The sequence below is a fragment of the Schistocerca americana genome, chromosome X (assembly GCF_021461395.2).
Source record: "Schistocerca americana isolate TAMUIC-IGC-003095 chromosome X, iqSchAmer2.1, whole genome shotgun sequence".
Taxonomy (NCBI): Eukaryota; Metazoa; Arthropoda; class Insecta; order Orthoptera; family Acrididae; genus Schistocerca; species Schistocerca americana.
The window spans coordinates 104739691-104760217 of NC_060130.1; the positions used below are offsets into that span (position 1 = coordinate 104739691).

Sequence of the window (20527 nt, forward strand, 5' to 3'; positions counted from 1 at the left end):
TACTAAATGTGACAAACTGTGTATTTTCCATCAAAATATAAAGGGGCTAAGAAGTAAACTAGAACTGTTGACAATGAATATTAGTGACAGTAATACTATTGATAATGCCAATATCCTTTGTTTTACCGAACACCATGTAAAGGAGGGTATCAATATGCTGAATCTGGATGGCTATCATATTGCCTCTCACTTTTGTAGAAACAGTGTGCAGAAGGGTGGTGTAATTATATATGTAAAAAAGAATATAATGTATAGATCTCTAGAGCTCACAAAATACTGTTTTGATCAGCACAGAAATTAGCACCAAGACCCTGTCACTCATTGTAGTAACAGTCTATAGGGCCCCTTCAGGGAAGCAATGTATGCTCTTTAAGCAACTCGAATCTCTCCTATCCCATATGTATTCAAAAAATAAAAATGCTGTAGTCTTAGGAGACTTTAACATTAACTTTATAGATTATGATAGTAGTAGAGCTGACCTGCTACATATAATGAACACATACAACCTCACACCCATGGTAGACTTCCCCACAAGGGTTACGAACTACTGTTCAAGTCTTATCGATAATATTTTCATTGATGAGAATAGAAACACCAATGCAACAGTAAAACAAGTCCTAAATGGTCTTTCAGACCATGATGGCCAATTGATAACTATCAATGATATATGCCCACACAAGAAGGACAAAGTCTGTAAAAGGTCATTTAGGGTAATTAATAAACTCATGATCTTCAACAGTTATCTTCAACTCATTGACTGGGTTCCAATTTCTAGAGCACAGAAACTCAATGACAAATTTAACCTATTTATAAATGAATTTATGTGCCACTTTGAAGCTGTCTTCCCTCTAAGAACTGCAAAGAACAAGTACCAGAGCCATACCAGCAAACAGTGGCTCACAAAAGGAATAAAAACATTTTATGTTTCTCTCAGAAATACAAATGATCCTGAAATGAGAGCTCATTATAAAAGGTACTGCAAGATCTTAAATGCAGTTCTGATAAAGGCAAAACGTATGTTAATCAAATCAGAAATAGATAATTCTGGCAACAAAATAAAAGCCATCTGGGGTATTATTAAAATAGAAACAGGTAGTTACTCAAAGGATGCAGAAAATATTGAAATTAGACATAATGGGAATATCATTGATAAAGGTGAAAATGTTGCAAAAATTTTCAACAAGCATTTTTTGACTGCAGCAGATAAAATGAGGTGTAATGGTTCTATAAATGAGGCTCTGAATCTTTTACAAACAAGTGGACTTAGTGCAACACCCCAGCTTAGCATGCCTCCTGTCACTGTTGAGGGAATTAAGAAGATAATAAGGACCATAAAAACAAACACTCAACTGGTATTGACGGTATTTCCATCAAAGTGTTGAAACACACACACATTTCGATTTGTGAAGTCCTGTGCCACATCTTTAATGAATCACTGAGACTAGGAATTGTCCCTGATAGACTTAAATATGCAGTGGTGAAACCATTGTACAAGAAGGGTGACAGAAACGAAGTAACCAATTATCATCCTATTTCACTCTTAACTTGTTTCTCCAAGATTCTCGAGAATCATGTACACAGAAGGATTCTTGAACATCTTAGTAAACACAATATTCTCAATAAAAGTCAATTCGGTTTCCAGAAAAACATCTCAACGGAAGATGCAACATATTCTTTCACCAAAGCAATTCTTGAATCAATCAATAATAAAATGTCTCCAACTGGAATTTTTTGTGACCTTTCTAAGGCGTTTGATTGCGTGATCCATGAGATTTTTCTGAGAAAGGCAGAATTTTATGGGTTAACTGGAGAAGCAGGGATGTGGCTTGCCTCCTATTTAAAGGACTGGAAACAGAAAGTCATGGTAAACGACATTAATGGGGAACCAGTGTCCTCTTCTTGGGGCACAATAAACTGTGGAGTCCCACAGGGCTCTATTCTGGTTCCTCTACTTTTCCTTATTTTCATTAATGACCTTCCAATGTGTACAAGGGCTAAGATAAAATTTACTTTGTTTACCAATGACACAACGATTCTGGTTGACAATTCAACAAATACTAATCTTGAGATCACTGTAAATGCAATTTTTCAGGAGACTTAACTGGTTTACCTCTAATGGATTACCACTAAACTTTGAAAAAAAAACTGAATTGATTCAATTCCATACAAGCCAAAATATTGAAGGTGAGATTAATGTTAAATACAATGATGGAAATTTAGCAAGAGTGGAGTCAATAAAGTTCCTGGGTCTACTTGTTAATAGCAATCTAAACTGGTCCTTGCACATTCCTTACCTATATAAAAAAACTAAGCTCAGCAATTTACGCTATTCATGCGATTGCTTCCTTCAGTGACTTAAATACTTTGAAAACTGCTTATTTTGGTTATTTTCATGCCCTGATGGCCTATGGAATTATATTCTGGGCAAACCAGCCAAAGACAAACAAAATCCTCATAGTCCAGAAAAGAGCCAGGATTCTGTGTGGCGCCAGTTATGGACATTCCTGCAGGAAACTCTTCCAAGAACTGAGAATACTCACAACAGTATCTCAGTACATTTTCTCTCTCATGTGTTTCTTGTGTAAAAACCATTCCCTTTTTGAAATGAACAGTATGTATCATAACTATGACGCTAGGGTAAAAAATGATCTATATCTTGAACAAAAGAATATAAGTATGGTGCAAAAAGGAGTACACTACTCTTGCATAAAAATATTTAATGCTCTCCCTCCTCCCTCAGGCAATAAAAATGTCAGTTACTGATCCACCTACTTTTAAAGATCAACTTAAACTGTATCTTCTAAGTAAAACCATTTACTCACTGGACCAATTTATGTATGAGAATATGTGAATTAATTTTGATCTATTGTAAGTCTGTTCAATGTAATTTGTAGCTTTTTACAAAAAAAATTCTTGTAAATATTTTTTCTATGTAATATATTATTCATTCTACAACCTATTATTATAAACAAATGTCTCAAACCTATGTAAATGACACATTCTACACCCAAGCATTTTATCGCTAATGGGTCTACAGAACATGAATGAAATAAATAAATAAAATAAAATAAATATCTTTTTATTATTGTAAAAATATTTATTATTCTGTATTATATAAATTCTCTGTGATACTTATTTATCTATGATACCACCTAAGTTGTGAATACTTTAGTATGAAACTGAGTAGTGATATTTACACAATATGAAACCCCCCAAGGACAGAAAACCCCAATTAACAAACTTAATGGAAACTTAAAGTAGGGAAGAGAGTCATCTTATCAGTGACAGAACCTACGTATGATAATATCTACACTGGTTATATTTTGATTAACACCTATATCATTCATACTGAGAGTAGCATACAAAAAGGGGAGATAAAAGGAAAGGATTATCATAGATTCTTTATCAAACATCTATAGAATAAATTAAAAATTGTATTAACAAAGGTTAAATCCAAGAAAGTAATTCAGTCAAAGATAACATTTAGCATGGAAGAGAGTTGTAGCTGCATCGAAAAAGGAAATTCGACGCAAGGACAGTGCAACTTGGATATGGAAATGTTCAGTAAGTTAGTTGCTCTTGATTCACTCTTGAGTACTTTTGTGATAGTTGCCTGGATGCCAACGCTATTAGATTGTTTCAGTTTTGGAAGTTTGATAATTTGTGAGATAGAGATTGAAGTGTTGCTCAGTCATTCGACTGAAGAAAGTTAATCTTTACTGTTCTCAACATGATGGTATAGTAAGACGAGTGTTAGACGTCAATTTAGTGATATTGGTTTATCGGACTTAGCCTTCATACTGATGAACAGTTACAAACCCTGAGAGCAATGGATCAATGACAGAAAAACAATTCATAGTCAAGATTAGGACACAATAAAATGAAGACATGAAGAAAGTACGCTGTTATAGGACAACTACGCCTATGTCCACTACGTTATATGTCCTATAGGATAATTATAGGACAAGTACGCTCATTAGTCAAAAGTTTTTGTCAGCTTCAAGATTACAGAACTTAACAGAAGTTAATCTTGAATGACATATTGGTCTGCATGTGTTGTAGGGACAAACAGTTAATTACAGAAAGAACAATAAAGTCTGAGCCAAAAGATAAATCTTATGTGTCACCTAACTCATTAAACCGACAATACAATGTGTGTTAATGCAAGTTGATTGACACTTTAAACATTTTAAGTGACTAAGTGAGTACATGAATAATGGACAGTGAAAAGTGATTAGTTTAAACCAGTATTACATCGTATTAAAAAAAAAAAGACTCCAGCATAAGTTATCTCTGGAGTTATGTCGGACCATTGTTAATAACTTGATGTAGCAATGGCATAGCAACAGAACAGTAGACAGTAAAATTTCATCCTCGCTATGTATGATGTATAAAACGACCATAATGATGAAATCAAGAATCAAGATTTTATTTCATCGCGGAACTAACCGGGCATAAAAATAAAAATAAAAGATTGCAGTTTATCAGTTGGCACAAGCTGACAAGACTGTTGCAGACAGATAACAGAATATTTCTAAGCGACATGAGGAGTTGTGTTCTTATGAGAGTTACAGGTGCTGTTCCACGTCATACCGACAGGGACGAACATCGTTACGAGTCGCGTCTCCTCCCGGTGAGTGAAGAAGGAGGGGAGGGACATCACATCAGATGGCGCCTACAACATGGGGCTCGATGACACCAAGCAACACATCGTTCGCCTACAGCGTGAGGCCTGACGCCGCCAGACTACACATCATTTGGTGCTTCACATCGAAGATGCCAGCAGAGACAACATGCGGAGCTCAACGTCTCTACGACTGTCACACGAGGGTCAACGCTTTGTGACTACTTGATATCTGCAGATGGAGCAACGTAACGAGTCAGAGAACAGTTTTGAGAGCAGAACATTGGTTGAGACAGTAACATAAACTGCAGGCAGGGATGTGGGCAAAGCTTCAACAACCCCAAATAGACAATAAACAGTAAGCACTAATCAAAATAAGTGATTATTCAGGTACCCTAGACTTCATTATTTTACATATTGGTAATAGTGAGATTTTCACTGTGCTTGTATCAAGAAGGAGTAAATGTAGTGTCATTTGAATATTGTAATTGTAGTAAACTGTAGTTAACAAGATTTTCCATCATGTCAAAGTGAAGCAGGAGATTACGTAGCGATTTTGACAAAACCATTCCAGAATCCGGTGATGAACTAGGTGAATTACCTGAACATGAGGAAATTAACAGAACAATCATTAACATAGGAGGAGAATTGTTTACAGAGTCAGACAAAATTATTACTCCTAGTGTATCTGGTTCTGGAATGGAAAGTAAGGTTATGGAACTAGATGATAACAATTTTGATCCCAAGGAGAAAGCAGGCAACGAATGCATGATGAATGTTGCACAAACCAGTTTAGGAAATATAGATGTACTTAGTGCTAAACTATTAAAGCTAAATACATTGGGTGATTTAAATACTAAGCTAGCTGAACAACAAGTGATATTAAATGCTAAGTTTTCTGATGTATCTGAATAACAAGCAACTTTAAATACTAAATTTTCTGATGTAGCTGAACAACAAGCAACTTTAAATACTAAATTCTCTGAAGAGTGGGAGATGTTAGAAAATAGATAATCTGATACTGATGCTAGGATAATGGAGCAGCAAGCATCTATCAATGCCAAATTTAGGGATCAACAACAGGCCTTAGAAAATAAATTTGCAGAACAACAGGCTAAAATGATTGCTGCTTGGGAGGACAAGTTTATTCATCAGCAGTTTAATGTTGATAATAAAATTGATAATATAGAATCCAGATTAGTTAATCAAGGAAAATAAGTTAAAATTATTGACCATATAGACAAGATCCATGAAAGTGTTGGTAATTTTTCAGAACAGTTTGGGGTCATATCAGAAAGGGTTAACACCTTGACTGAGAATAATTGCAGTATTACCAAAAAAATAGAGGTATTAACTGGTTGTCTAAATGATGTAGAGAGCAACTCATTAAGTAAGCGACAATCAAGTAGTAGTGCCAACCCGGAAAATGAACAAATAGGTAGCCATATGAAATCTAACTGGGAGAGAAAACATCCATGAGTACAACATAGCGTGTATACAGGTGAACCCTGGGAAGTAAACAGCCAATCGGATGAAGAGGGTGATCCCTATGTTCAGAGAAGTTGTATTTAATCATTAAAGGTAGAACACAGTATTTTCAAAAGTAGACAATTTCCTATTTTTTGAGTGAAAAGAATAACATTAATCCCAAAGTATTTATTAATTCTTTTAAAAGGATATTTTTATGTTGTTGGACAGAGTATGACAAACTACAATTCATAGTATCAAAAATTGTAGGAGAAGCAGCATTGTGGGCTGCTGAGATAAGCAAACTTGCCATACATGTTCCAAATTTGAAAAACTTTTTCTAACAAAATATTGGTCAATAAGTAGACAAGAGAGATTATGTAAAGAGGTTTATCAGCCTGAATTTTACAATTCAAAGAAAGAAACATTGAGAAAATATTTTGAACATTATTTCAACAAGACACGTTATTGAACTGAACTGATTTCAAGTAGACAGGTTATTAGAATATTAAAAGGCAGATTACATTTTAATATCAGAGAGAAACTTATTCATGTACCTGATAGTGATGTAGAACGATTTCTGTCAGTAATCGATTCGATTCACATGCTGATTGAATGTGCGAGACAATGGCTGAATAATAATAGTAATTATTATTCTAGGAATAATGTGTGTAGCAATCAATGGAATAATGGTAATCAAAGAAATAGTCATTCTCCAGACTTTAACTGAAGTAACAATAATTCTGAGAACAGTAGTGGACATGTGGATCGCACACAAAAGAATAATCAAAATTGGAATATGAATTACAAATACACTAAAGGGAATTTTGTAGGAAATAATAACCAAATACCAGGAGCAGGAGGTTTTCAATGAGTGAACATTGTAAATACAAATAGGAAAAGAAAGTTTGGGGGGCGGCAGTCATCAAATAATACATGTTCCAACAATGGCCGTAGGAATAATTGTGCTCCTATGGAGCCACCGAATAAATCAATTTGGGGAACTTATCAGATGAATAATGTAGGTTAGAGAAACACTAATACTACAGGTACATCTTCTGGATCTACCAGACCCATATTGTTGACAGATGGGAGAAATGTAGTTGTAGATAATACATATCCACCAACAGAAAATGAAATTCATTTAGTAGAGGTACATGAACCACCGAGAAACTTGAATGACGGATGGTCAAATTAATAGCAGTCATTTTAGGCCTTCCTTGGGTGACTGGTGTTGAGGAGGGAGGCAAACATCGCAAGTCAGTAAATACTCTTGAATATTATGTGGAACCAGACATTCAGGAAGATCTCATGAAAGAACCAAGGAATGAAACGAATGATAAAGGGTATACTTTGCAAGCGATTGTAGTAATAATGATTAATAATTTACTGGTTAATTTACTGATAGATACAGGGATGATGGCTAGTGTGATAACAATGTGTTGCTTGAGTGTGGTTAGTCAGCAACAAAAAATACTCACCTTACCAGTAACTGGCTGCACAGTGTCAGGGGCATTTAGCATGAAAGCGCAATGCATGATTAAGCAGATATGGGTGACAGTGGAACCAGAAGGAGTAGCCGTAGAATGAACTTTCTCGGTAGTGTCTAGAATGTCAACGCCGTGTATTTGGGGTTTGGATTTTTTATATGATTATGGCGCAGTGACTGATATTAAGGAAGGTGTGTATACTTTTATAGTTAAAGGCAAACCATTAAAGGTAACTTTGTTGATAATCAAGATTATTTTAGGAAATCTAACCATCTAGAATCTAATAATTAATTGTCTTCCTGTAAATGCTTTGCATTTCAAGAATAATGATTGTGTTAGGCAAACTGATGCTGAGACCGATGTATTGAGCATGGCTGAAAAAGTACAAGAATCAGAATATTTATTGCCCCAAGAACAAACTGAATTGATAGAAATCTTGCAATTATTTTTGCCTGTATTTAATAAAAAGCCAGGTGTAATTAAGGACTCTGAATATTGTGTCAAAACATACCGTCATTCGACTTTTTGTAAAACTACATATTGAGTCCCTTGGTCAAAAAGAGAAGCTGTAACTAAGGAGATCAAAAAGATGATACACTGGGGAATGATTGAGACTTCCACATCCGAATACTCAAGCCCATTATTGGCAGTGACTAAGCCAAATGGTGACATTAGGTTAGTATTAGCCGTTCATGATATTGATAAGATTATTAAGCCTGTGAGGACTCACCCGGAGAATTTAGAAGAACTATTACAGAAATTTCATGGGGCGAAGTTCTTAACCTCTGAAGCTGGAAAAAAAAAATCTAAGGAATCAAGAAAGTATACAGCATTCATTTACCTGGGATATAGTTACCAATTTAAAGTAATGCCATTTGGACTGAACGTTAGTGGTGATGTTTTTATAACTGCTTTAGATACAGTACTTGTTTTGGAGTTACTAGAGTGAGTCACTGTATATGTTGACGACTTACTGATCACCACAGAGACCTGGGAAGAACATATTGAGCTAATGAATTGTGTATTTGAGAAATTCATGGAATATGGAGTCACAATTAATTTAACAAAATCCAAACTTGGAAGAAATCAGATTAAATTCTTGGGTCATATTTTAACTCCTGAAGGAATTATTCCAAATCCTAAAAACTTGGATGCAATAAGAAATTGTCCACATCTGCAAAATAAGAAACAGCTAAAGCCATTTTTAGGTTTAGTATCTTTCTTCAGAAAGTTTGTATCTCAGCAGTTATTAAATAAAGATTGTCTGTTGCAATTGTTGAGCAAAAACATATTATTGTAATGGACAGAATCTTGTAGTAAAGCCTTCGATGAGGTTTTCAATACTTTAATAAATGCTCCATTGTGGCATCATCCACAGATAGATAAAGATTTTTTCATAGCAACAGATGCGGCGGAAACAAGACTAGGTGTTAGATTACTCCAAATGGACAATGAGAATAAAGTAGAAACTATAAAAATTATTGCCTTTGCTAGTCAAACCTTATCAGATTGTGAACGCTCATACAGTACTACTGAGCTGGAAGTATTAGCAATGATATGGGCACTAAAAAAGTTCTGATATTTTGTATATGGTAAACAGATAGTGATATATTGTGACCACAAAGCAATAATGTTCTTAATGACGAGTAGAATGTTACATGGCCGACCTACACATTGGGTCTTATTTTTAGAGGAATATGATGTAACAGTTAAGCATGTCAAAGGGAGAGACAATGTTGTCACTAATGCATTGTCGAGGTTACCAACTACCAAGATGGATGAGGTTGAAGAAGAGCGAGTAATGGGTTTTAAGGTGATGATGTTAGGAACACTTCCAAATAGGAAAGAGGTTAATGAAATGTGTTCGCGAATAGGGCAAATGCAGAAAGTAGATGGTAAATGGAGAAAAATAATAAGTGATTTAAGAACAGGAACAACTGATAAAGTTAATAGTCATTACCAATTGCAAGAAGGCGTATTTTTTTATCGTAAAACTGAGAAGGATGAGTGGAAGATATGCATTCCCTCAAGGTGTATTGTCCCGTATTGTGATTCACACATGTGAGATGGGGACATATCAGAGCTCGTAAGTGTGTAATATAAATACAACAACTATGTTTCTATCCAAATTTACTGAAGGGGCTCAAGAAATATTTAAGATGTGTAGGATATGTCAAAAGGCAAAGCCAGTCATTTATTGTGTTAAAGATGTGTTGCATCCAATAATACCTATGGAACCTCTAAGCATTGTACCATGTGATATGTGTGGGCAGTTTCCAGTAGCAAAAGGAAATTTTAAATATGTATTTGCAATGTATGATCTTTTCACAAAATATGTAAAATTGTATGCATTACGACCAACTAATGTGAAACCTATGTTAAGAAGGATCATAGATGATTATTTTGTTAAAGTGGGGAAACCTGCAATGTTAATTTCTGATAATGCATCATATTTTTGAAGTAAAGCATGGCACGAAACAATGAAGACATGGGGAATTCCTCATGTATTCATTGCCCCCTTTAATCCATCAGGGAACCCCATAGAAAGAGTCTTCCAAGAATTGAACAGATTCATAAGAACATATGTGCATAACCAACATCATATATGGATAGAATTGATCAGAAAATTTGAAGAAATGTATAATGAATTACCACATATGTCAACCAGTTATTCACCTAATGAAATTTTATTTAATAAGCAAGATAGTGATGAGTAGGTTGGTAAGTTACCATGCTTACATAATAAGACAAAGGATCATGATGAGGTTATACAAAAAGTATATTTAAGATTACAACATAAAGCTAATCTTCGAAAAAGTCAATTCAGTAAGAAGCTAGGTTTAGGGGTTAGCTATAAAGTTGGTGATTGTGTGTTACTAAAGAATCATCCCAAATCTTCGAAGAGAAAGAAATTAAATTGAAAATGGTGGAGCTTATATAAAGGACCATACAGATTATTAAAATACCACATACAGGAAGTTACCTTCTGGAAGGTGAAGATAACAAGAAGATAAAAGGAATATATCCTCACATAGAATTAAAGAAATATTTTAATTGATTAAGAATTTAATTTTTGCATATATAAAGTAGGATAAGATGGGAAGCAAGAAGACGTGAACAATGTTTATGAACTTTTCTATGTAGAATTAGTGGACCACTAATCAGCAGTAGTAGTTTTTGTAATACTTGAGTTAAATTTTAACTCATGAAAGAAGATGGCAAGTTTCATTGAAAGTTTACTATGTAACAACAGCATGTTTCATTCAGTTTTGTTTAGTAAGACATCGAGAAAGATTATGGCTTTCGTTAAAAGTTTATTATGTAATTAAGTATGTGTCTATTTTAAGTTAATAGTTAATGTTTGTTATTCTTTTACTAATTTGCCTCATCGTGTTACGCAATAAATGAGGCATCAACTTAATATAAAGTATGCAATCACACTGAAACATCTTGGCATGGTCATTCTGGAATAAGGAAATTGATTTAAAAGCAAAAGATCCCTTATTTCGAGAAAAACGAGATAAGAGACGAGTAAAGGAAAAATAAATATAAACAGATAAACCAATAAACTTAAAAATGGTGAAAAAAATTTCAGTGATAGAACATTACTAATAAAATAGTGACAGTGTTTAAAAAGCTGTACTTGTTAATAAACTGATAGGACACATGTAAAGTGAGAAAAGATTAGTCAGACTACATGCAAGCATGATGAATTAAGTGCAGAAACAATGTGCCATGATGAAAACAATGAAGATGTAGTATCATGTATGTGCATAAGAGAGAAGGGTACTAATTGTTACAGACTAAGTGACAGTGGTGATGCAGACCACCTTATGGCAGATTGTACTGAGTTATTAGAGCAGTCTATTGGAGAGCAACCACTGGACAACAAAAGTCACCAGATGAGCACAAGTAATCAGATCATACTCGCTGCCTTATATGATCCAATGCTGTGGCAGCCTCACCATGGTGCAAGAGAAGAAGACACTGGCTCGAACCAGGCCATCTTTGCAGCTCGCATGGTCTGGTGAAGCTGCAACATCAGTGTGGTGATGCATCGAAAAAAAAAAAAATTGAACAATAAGGATGAATTTTTACAAGTTATGGACCTTAAGTTCATATAATTTTACCAAATGATGTAACAATTCAATCTTGTGTATGTGTTTGTGTGAATGTGTGTGTGTTAAGATAAAAACAAGGACCTGACCTGGCTAGGGACGTTGAAGCGGGGAGTCACGTACCCACTTCATCGTCGGGGTGGGGGTGGGGGGGGGGGGGGGGGGTAGGGAAGTGTACACTTTAATAACACAAGGTTTCATACTCCTGTTTAATAGAACTGTCAAACTGCAGGTTCTACAGTATCCTGTAGAACCCGGTCCTCCAAATCTGGTGTATGCACAGTCCACCACCTCCCTGCACATTAGCCTGCCTGAAAGGATCCATTATCACACAAACACCCAAAAAGGGCTTGAAATATTGTATAGTGTAGTTAGTGTCTGTGAGGATACTTGTTTTGGTGCAGCCGTGCTGCCTCTTGATCATTTCCATCTGCTTGACAATGGACAAATACAATCTCAGATTGTTCCCAACATGAATACCAGATTATTCTGCTGCATTAATCACACAGCCTGCAACACACACAGCACACATGACACATGGTCAGAGGAATTTTCATTTGTCAGTGCCATCTACTGTGGCAATGATGAATGTTTGTAGGACCTTTTTTCCTCCATTTCCAGCCAGGAATCCATTCCTGCAGTTGGTTAGTTTTATTAATGTTCACCCTGTACATGCTTTGAGATGATCCAGTATTAAAATGGCCAACGTAAAATGCAGATAAGTGTGGAAATTAAAAAATGGAAGCATCGTAGTTTACTGAGAGGATTTTATACTTCACAGAATATACACGCTTAAATGTCCCAAAGTTATGTTCTAGTTTATGAGATCATTCATTAGTAAGGTCAAAACTGTGATAGTATTCTATACAGTATGCCACCACCACAAATGATTTCAGATCTGACACTTCATCTGAAGAACAATGTCCACTGCTAGAGGGTACTCCTCCTCCACCAGATCCAGCACCAATGCTAATTCTGGCCATCATCCATGTGATCTGCCGTGTGATTTGCTGAAGTGATGAAAAGTCCAACTCAAAAAAACTGGCTTTGTTTACAGAATGTTCTAATTATTGATCAAATCCCATTGTGTATCTGAACTGTCACTGTTAAGAAATTATGCTAGTGCTGTTATTTTTCAATCTAGAGTTTGTTACTTTGACCCTGTTTTGGTGAGCTATTTGTAATCATGGCATTTTCCTGGAGTTGATCATAGTTTATCCAATTTATCTTTGTTCAAAAAGTGCACTGTGCAAAAAAATCTGTCTCTCAGTAGATAATGTTGATGAGGAAGTCTTGCCTAATCAGCAAAACTGAACTTTGCAAAAGTTGTATATTACGTTTCATGTACAACAGCTGTACAAGTAGTAGTATTAATTGTCTCCAGCAATTATTCACACAGGCACTCACTTGATCAGTTAAGCTGTAACAGCAGGCAGTAATCTCAACTCCACCCCTGCATTTGTACGATAACAAAAAGCAAAGGAAACATGGAACTGGTATGACTGCTGCTTACAACAGCACTTTGATGCATGCCAGGTATATGCCTCAAACTTAATGTAAACTTTTATCATGTCCTTGTTAAACGAAAAACATTTTATTGGTTGATAAAGTTGGTTGGTTATGTATCTTACAGAATTGGCAAATATGTCATTTTGTAGCAATCATCCTCAAGTTTGATTCACATAGTGCATCAGTACCCTGTACCACCACCAGGAGCACTAATGCAGGGCACAGTTAAAATGGCCACTTTCACTGGTGTGGAGGGTGCTTGCTGTGTGTTTTAGTTTCATGAAATGAACTCTGTAACAACTGTTCAACATAAATTTCGCACCTAATATTCTAAATGGTTCACAATAAAGAATGGCAGCCAAAAACAGTTGCAGGACAACTTGGCTGCCATCCTTTATTGTGAAGAATTTTAACAGTTGCTGCTGCAGCCATGTTTAAAATCTTGAAATATTCTAAATGGGTTATTCACTGTGACCTGATAAGTCATCAGGTTGCCCGCATGTCAATGATTACTTCAAACAGGTTAGGAAGATCTTTATCCACAGTGCATAAAAATAAATGTGACATGCATCTCACAAGACTGGCATTCCACAAAAGACTGTTTGGCAAGTGCTGCACAGACATTTACATTTGAAACCAAACAAATTCATAATAGCACAGCACAATAGCGATGCTAATAAGGGCTTTCATGGGGAATTCTGTACAGAATTGTTGCATCAATAGATGATGATGAGACATTTCTGAACACAATAATCTTCAGCTATGAATCAACATTTCATATCAGTGGCATGGTGAACACTCACAACTGCAGAACATGGGGCAACAAAAATCCACGTGCAACCCTGAACATGTTCATCACACAACCAAAGTCAATGTGTTTTGTTCCCTAAGAAAACTGAAAGTGTACAGACCTTTCTTCTTCATGGAGAAAACTGTAACTGGTATTGGGTACATGTACATGCTTGAAAATTTTTAATTACACAGATTAGTGAAGATGACCAAGATGGGATGGTTTACTACCAGCAAGATGGTCCACCACCTCATATCTTCATGGAAATTTGAGGTTTCCTCAATAATTGCTTCCCAGGACAGTTGATTGGCTGTGAAGGGCCAATCACATGGCCACCCCACCGCCCCACCTACAGACTTGTCACCACTAGATTTCTTTCTCTGGGGTTTCATTGAAGACTGTGTGTAAGTTCCTCCTCTAGCAAACAATTTAGCCAACCTGAAAAATTGAATCTATGCTGCTGTTGCACAAGTTATGCCTGATTTGCTCCAACAAGTGCGGGAAGAACTTGATTACCAGAGGTATGTTTGCAACATTACAAATGGTAGTCATATCGAACGAGAATGACACTTGACACTTTTATATGAAACTTGAAACTGTTTACTGCAAAATAACACATCTACCAATCCTGTAAGTTATCTCAATAAATTTCTACATGAAACTGTCCCAAGTTCAAGTCTCAGTCCGGCACACAGTTTTAATCTGTCAGGAAGTTTCATATCAGTGCACACTCTGCTGCAGAGTGAAAATCTCATTCTGGAGATTTGTACATGATTCCAAAGTTGTAGAGTCCAATTTGACCACCGTGCATATATGCTCCAGACTAGTTCCCCATTCAGATCTCCGGGAGGGAACTGCCAAGAGAGAGGTGACCATGAGGAGAAGAATGAATAACCAACAAAAGGATAATGTTCTATGAGTCGGCGCATGGGATATCAGAAGTTTGGATATGGCGGGGAAGCTACAAAATCTGAAAAGAGAAATGCTAAGGCTCAGTTTAGATATAATGGGTGCCAATGAAGTGAAATGGAAATAAGATAATGGTTTCTGGTCTGATGAGTATAGGTTAATATCAACAGCTGCAGAAAATGGTGTAATGGGGGTAGGATTCATTATGAATAGGATGGTAGGGCAGAGAGTGAGCTACTGCAGACAGTTCAGTGCTAGGATTGTTCTCATCAGAACTGACAGCAAACCAACACTGACAGTGATAGTCCAGGTATATTTCCCAACATCACAAGCTGAAGATGATGAGAAAGAAAATATATGAGGGTATTGAATGGGTAATTCAGCGCATGAAGGGAGATGGAAATCTAATAGCCATGGGGGACTGGAATGTGGTTGTAGGGGGAGTATCCTCTGTTCAAGAATTACAAGAGGAGGAGGTATACTTGGAAAAGGTTGGTAGATACTGGAAGATGTCAGTTAGATTACATCATGATCAGGCAGAGATTCTAAAATCAGATACTGGATTGTAAAGCACACCCAGGAGCAGATATAGACTCAGATCACAATTTAATAGTGATCAGGAATAGGCTCAAGTTTAAGGGAATAGTCAGTAAGAAACAATGCACAATGAAGTGGGATATGGAAATATCAATGAATGAAGAGATATACTTGAAATTCTCTGAGGCTACATAAGGAATAGCTCAGTAGACAGTTCAGTTGTAAGGAAAAACATAGGCACAAAGAAGGTAACTGTGAAGAAACCATGGCTAACAGAAGAAATACTGAAGTTGATGAATGACAGAAGGAAGTACAAAAATGTTCAGGGAAATTTAGGAATACAGAAATACAAGTCACAGAGGAATCAAATAAACAGGAACTGCAGTGAAGCCAAGGCAAAGTGGCTACATGAAAAATGTGAAGAAATTGACAAATAAATACTTGTTGGAAGGACTGATTCAGCATATAGATAGGTCAAAAAAACTTTCAGTGAAATTAAAAGCAAGGGTGGTAACATTAAGAGTGCAATGGGAATTCCATTGTTAAATGCAGAGGAGAGAGCAGATAGGTGGAAAGAGTGTATTGATCTCCTCCATAAGGATGAAGACTTGTCTGATGACGTGATAGAAGAAGAAACAGGAATCTATAAAGAAAAGATAGCAGATTTAGTATTAGAATCAGAATGTAAAAGAGCTTTGGAAGATTTTAGATTGAATAAGGCAGAAGGGATAGATAACATTCCACCAGAATTCCTCAAATCACTGGGGGAAGAGACAACAAAATGACTGTTGACATTGGTGTGTAGAACGTATGAGTCTGGGGATATACCATCTGACTTCTGGAAAAACATCATCCACGTGATTCCAATGCAAAATAGTCCATGACACACAGACCAAAGAAGACATAAAAAGCAGACTAGCACTGGCAAAAAGTACATTCCTGTCGAAGAAAAATCTACTAGTACCAAATATAGGCCTTAATTTGAGAGAGATATTTCTGAGAAAGTATGGTTGGAGAACAGCATGGTATGGTAGTCAAACATGGACAGTGGTAAAACCAGAAAAGAAGAGAAGTGAAGCATTTGAATGTTAAAAATTAGGTGGACTGTTGAGGTAAAGAATGAGGAGGTTCTCAAGAGAATCGGCAAGGAAAGTTACCTATGGAAAACACCAACAAGAAGAAGAGGCAGGATGGTAAGACATCTGTTAAGACATCATTGAATAGCTTCCATTGTACTAGAGGGAGCTGTAGAGAGTGAAAATTGTAATGGAAAATAGAGATTTGAATATATCTGGCAAATAACTGAGAACACAGATTGCAAGTGCTACTGTGAGATGAAGAGGTTGGCAGAGGAGAGGAATTTGTGGTGGGCCTCATCAAACCAGTCAGAAAGTCAGAAGATTGATGGTGAAAAAATAGTTGATGAATGATGGAACCATACTGTAACTCTGCAGTAACTTCTCGGGAAAAGACTCTAGCCTTCAGTGACAGTGGCTCAGTAGGAGCATTGAGGTTGACCCAACCATGCACCTGCAGAACCAACATTACAGGCCTAAAAACCAGTTCATAAAAAACTAATATTTTTAACTTAAATCAAGTATTTCAGCCACATTTTTTATAAAGAAAGCAGAAATATACAAAACATATCTGGCATTCCCTACAAACATGACAAATCTGCAAAATTTAAAAGAGCTACAGTCTTTTTGGAGTAAGTTACTAATTAAACTATATTTACTACTTGAGTAACAAACACAAAAATGTCATTACAGAAATTGCTGAACAGGGAAATTCAGTTTTAATTATCTCCAAGGTACAATAAATTGTTAAACAGACTGAAATGATAACTGAAGTTGACTCTATGCCTGGCAAGGATACCCATGCCTGTGAGGAAGCCCGCACCCACTAGCTCTCCAGAAAAGAAAAAAAAATGTAATGTTTTCAGGTGTTTTACTTTGAAGAAAGTGACTGAAACATTGGTGTCACATATTCTTTCAACAGGGTCTGAGCTGGAACTTTCTTATAGCTACTTTCAAGTCACCATTTTCTTTCAAAATATTAAATTACTCCACAACCCCAGGTCTTGGTCTTCACTCCACAAACTGTTTCGTGGGTGTCCTTGATGCCTGGTGATCTTCAGAAAAACAGTTTGTTGTACTCATTACAGATATCACACAGAAAAGGATGGGACTGGTGTTAGTTCACAGCCACCACTGATAGGTTTGAGTAACCAATTTGATTCTGTAGTAATAATTACCAAAACCATGAAAAATAAACCTGAGATATTTGTAAATGAAAATGTATAGATATAATTTCTATATTCCGTAAAAAGTAATGAGAACATGGAGGAATTGACAGAAAAACACACATGTACTGTCAAAATTTGAACTCCCAGAAATCTTAAATGTGGTATTAGAATGTAGGAAAATAAGCATGGATGTCATACACAACCCACGTCTGAGAATCTTATCTAGTCAGTATATTAAAATTATTTCAGGAATTTTACCTTTTGAGCTTTACGATGGTTCCAGTTGTTGAAAATGCCATTATGTAGCAGGGCTAGGAAAAGAATTTAAATTTCCTGGGCAATGCTAAAGATTCCTTAACATTAAAAATTAAGTAGTTTGAAATGTAGGGAACTATCCAGGTTCCAATGGCCTTATCCATTACTGATCTTTATGTCTACTTCCCAAAAATGAGAGTTTTTTTGCTGAATATGACGCTAATGAAGATGAGGACGAAGATATTACTTTTTTGCTTTTAAATCACTACAGTTTGAGGTGATATTTAGCAGTACACAGATCTTATTCATGAGGCTTGTGAAAGCTGACAGCCTGATATTCATCAGAGGTTAAGTTGGCATTATGATAGAGTCACAAAATGTGTCATTGACAGAATATAAAATTCAAATTTTGTGCTATAGACTGTTCAGTCTATCACTAAGTGATCTATTGCAAAACAGTCAGTCCATCAAAACATATCATGGTAAAATGAAAAAATTAAAAAATTGACAATAATGAAAAATCAAGTTTGAAAAAGGAAACAAAAATGAGGAAAAGCAACCATGTACCTGTAGCAGATTCATTTGTTGCACTTAAAACATTACAATGTTTTGCATTATCTCTCTCTTTATGGTGAAAGACACAGTTTTAAACAGAAAACCATACAAATACCCAAACACACCCACAGTGTTACAATGACTGAAGGTGAATGTACTCACCCTCGAGAAAGTAGATGGGCGTATTGTAATGTCTCTGGGCTGTTATGTGTTTCTGTTCACTTCACACAATTTAGCTGCAGTTAAATAATTGCTTTTCCTCTCTGTTGCTTATTATAGTAAAATGTAACTTACATAGCAGGGAGCCAAACCTGGAGGCAATTTCACTTCAATCTTTTGTGCAGAATTCCACCATGCTATACATCTGAAAAAGTAGATTTCTTTCACAAGACACCTGTATAATGCTCTCACTTACATTGACAGAATGACATCAATCAAATTTCACGTACCTTTGTATTTGAGTAAATATGACAAATAAAACTAATCCAAGGCTCACGGCTACTACAACCCAAACGACCATGTGCACACCTTGTGTTTTTTCTGTGATGGAGCTCTTTGTTGCTATTAAATGAAATATACAAAACTATCAGAGAAGGGTTTATGAAATTATTATTCTTATTATAATGCAGTAGTTCATATTGGCAGATGTTACATTAGTAGTTTTTCTTTGGTAGCCACAGAAGCTTAAACGAAATTAATAAAAGTAACAGTCAAGTTTCACACTTACGAGAGCATAGTTTGCAAAATCACCTCAAAGGAAAATGACTGTGAAAGATATGTGGCTTTATTTTATTATTTACATCTATTCATTATGATGAGTACTGGTTTGAATGTGTTGATTATGCTGACCATATTTTAAAGAAATATTTTTAGTTGCTTTCTTTACACCATTCACCAATGATGATGTGCCTTAACAGCACATGATGATTTGAAAAATTTCATGTGTAATTCGTTTCTGTATTTACATGTCTTCATGCAGAAATTGGAATTTATCAACAACTAAAATTCATTTATTAAAAATAATTTTTATATTATCTCTAAAAGATGAATTAAGTAATTAATTTTTTCCAAATATCTTCTCCTATAAATTCAACAGCTGACAATCTCAGTTCTTTTACTATGTGATGTAGCCTCCATGGGTAGCAATGCAGGTATTGAGTCTGACATCTAGTTGATCATACAGATTGTGAATATTGTTCTGGGACATGTTATGTCACACCTACTTCACTTCTTCTCATAGTTCTGTAAGAGTTGTCTGTTGACAAGTCACACAAGTTACTTATCATGCCACGTGCCTGATTGAAGACAAGCCTAGAGATCAAACAAAAAACGCGAGTGTAATATTAATAAGGAAGCTGTTGAACCAACACAGAATGACATTAAAATGAAAAAAGTGGGAATGCAAATAGTGTTGGCAAAAATTACTTAACAGTTGTTCATCAAAATATATGTTCCCTATCAAATAAGACCCAACAGCTAGAAGTGGAGCTGGAGTCTACAGAGTGCTCAGTTGTTTGTCTCACTGAGCGTTGGTGCAATGAGGCTGACATTAATCAATTAGTCTTGCAGTCTTATAATTTAGCGTGTGCATATTGTAGGACTTCTATAAAGTGTGGAGGGTGTTGTATTTATGTAAAACGAAATTATCAATATAAGACCAGAAGCGATTTAGGTGCAATCAGTGAAGAGCAACATTTTGAACTGGCAGCAGTTGAAATCAGGGACCAATACAGGTGTAGGAATTTGATTATCTTATGTATATACAGATCTCCTAGTGGAGACTTCAACATCTTTTTCTCCAAACTTAACCATGTTCTTGACAAGATATCCACTCCAAAGAACCACATTCTCATATGTGGAGACCTAAATGTAGATAAACTGAATCCTGATGCTACATGGGACTCATTACTAAGTCTTGCTCAAAGTTTCAATCTAGTTCCAATGGTTAACAGTGCAACAAGACTAACAAAATACTCAAAGACAGCTGTTGATCAGGTATTAACAGATTTAGGCAAAGAAAACTGTGAG

The 20527-nt window shown here is 35.8% G+C and overlaps 1 protein-coding gene across 1 annotated transcript in view; it reads right to left on the reverse strand.

Annotated features, from left to right (window-relative positions):
• LOC124555839 (cytokine receptor-like) overlaps positions 1 to 20527 on the reverse strand; it is a 235194-nt gene that overhangs the window by 34423 nt on the left and 180244 nt on the right. Inside the window, exons 17-18 of the mRNA XM_047129904.1 lie at positions 18949 to 19060; positions 18794 to 18863 (exon numbers count right to left, since the gene is read on the reverse strand). Coding sequence (XP_046985860.1) covers positions 18794 to 18863; positions 18949 to 19060 — 182 coding nt within the window. The remainder of the gene's footprint in view (positions 1 to 18793; positions 18864 to 18948; positions 19061 to 20527) is intronic.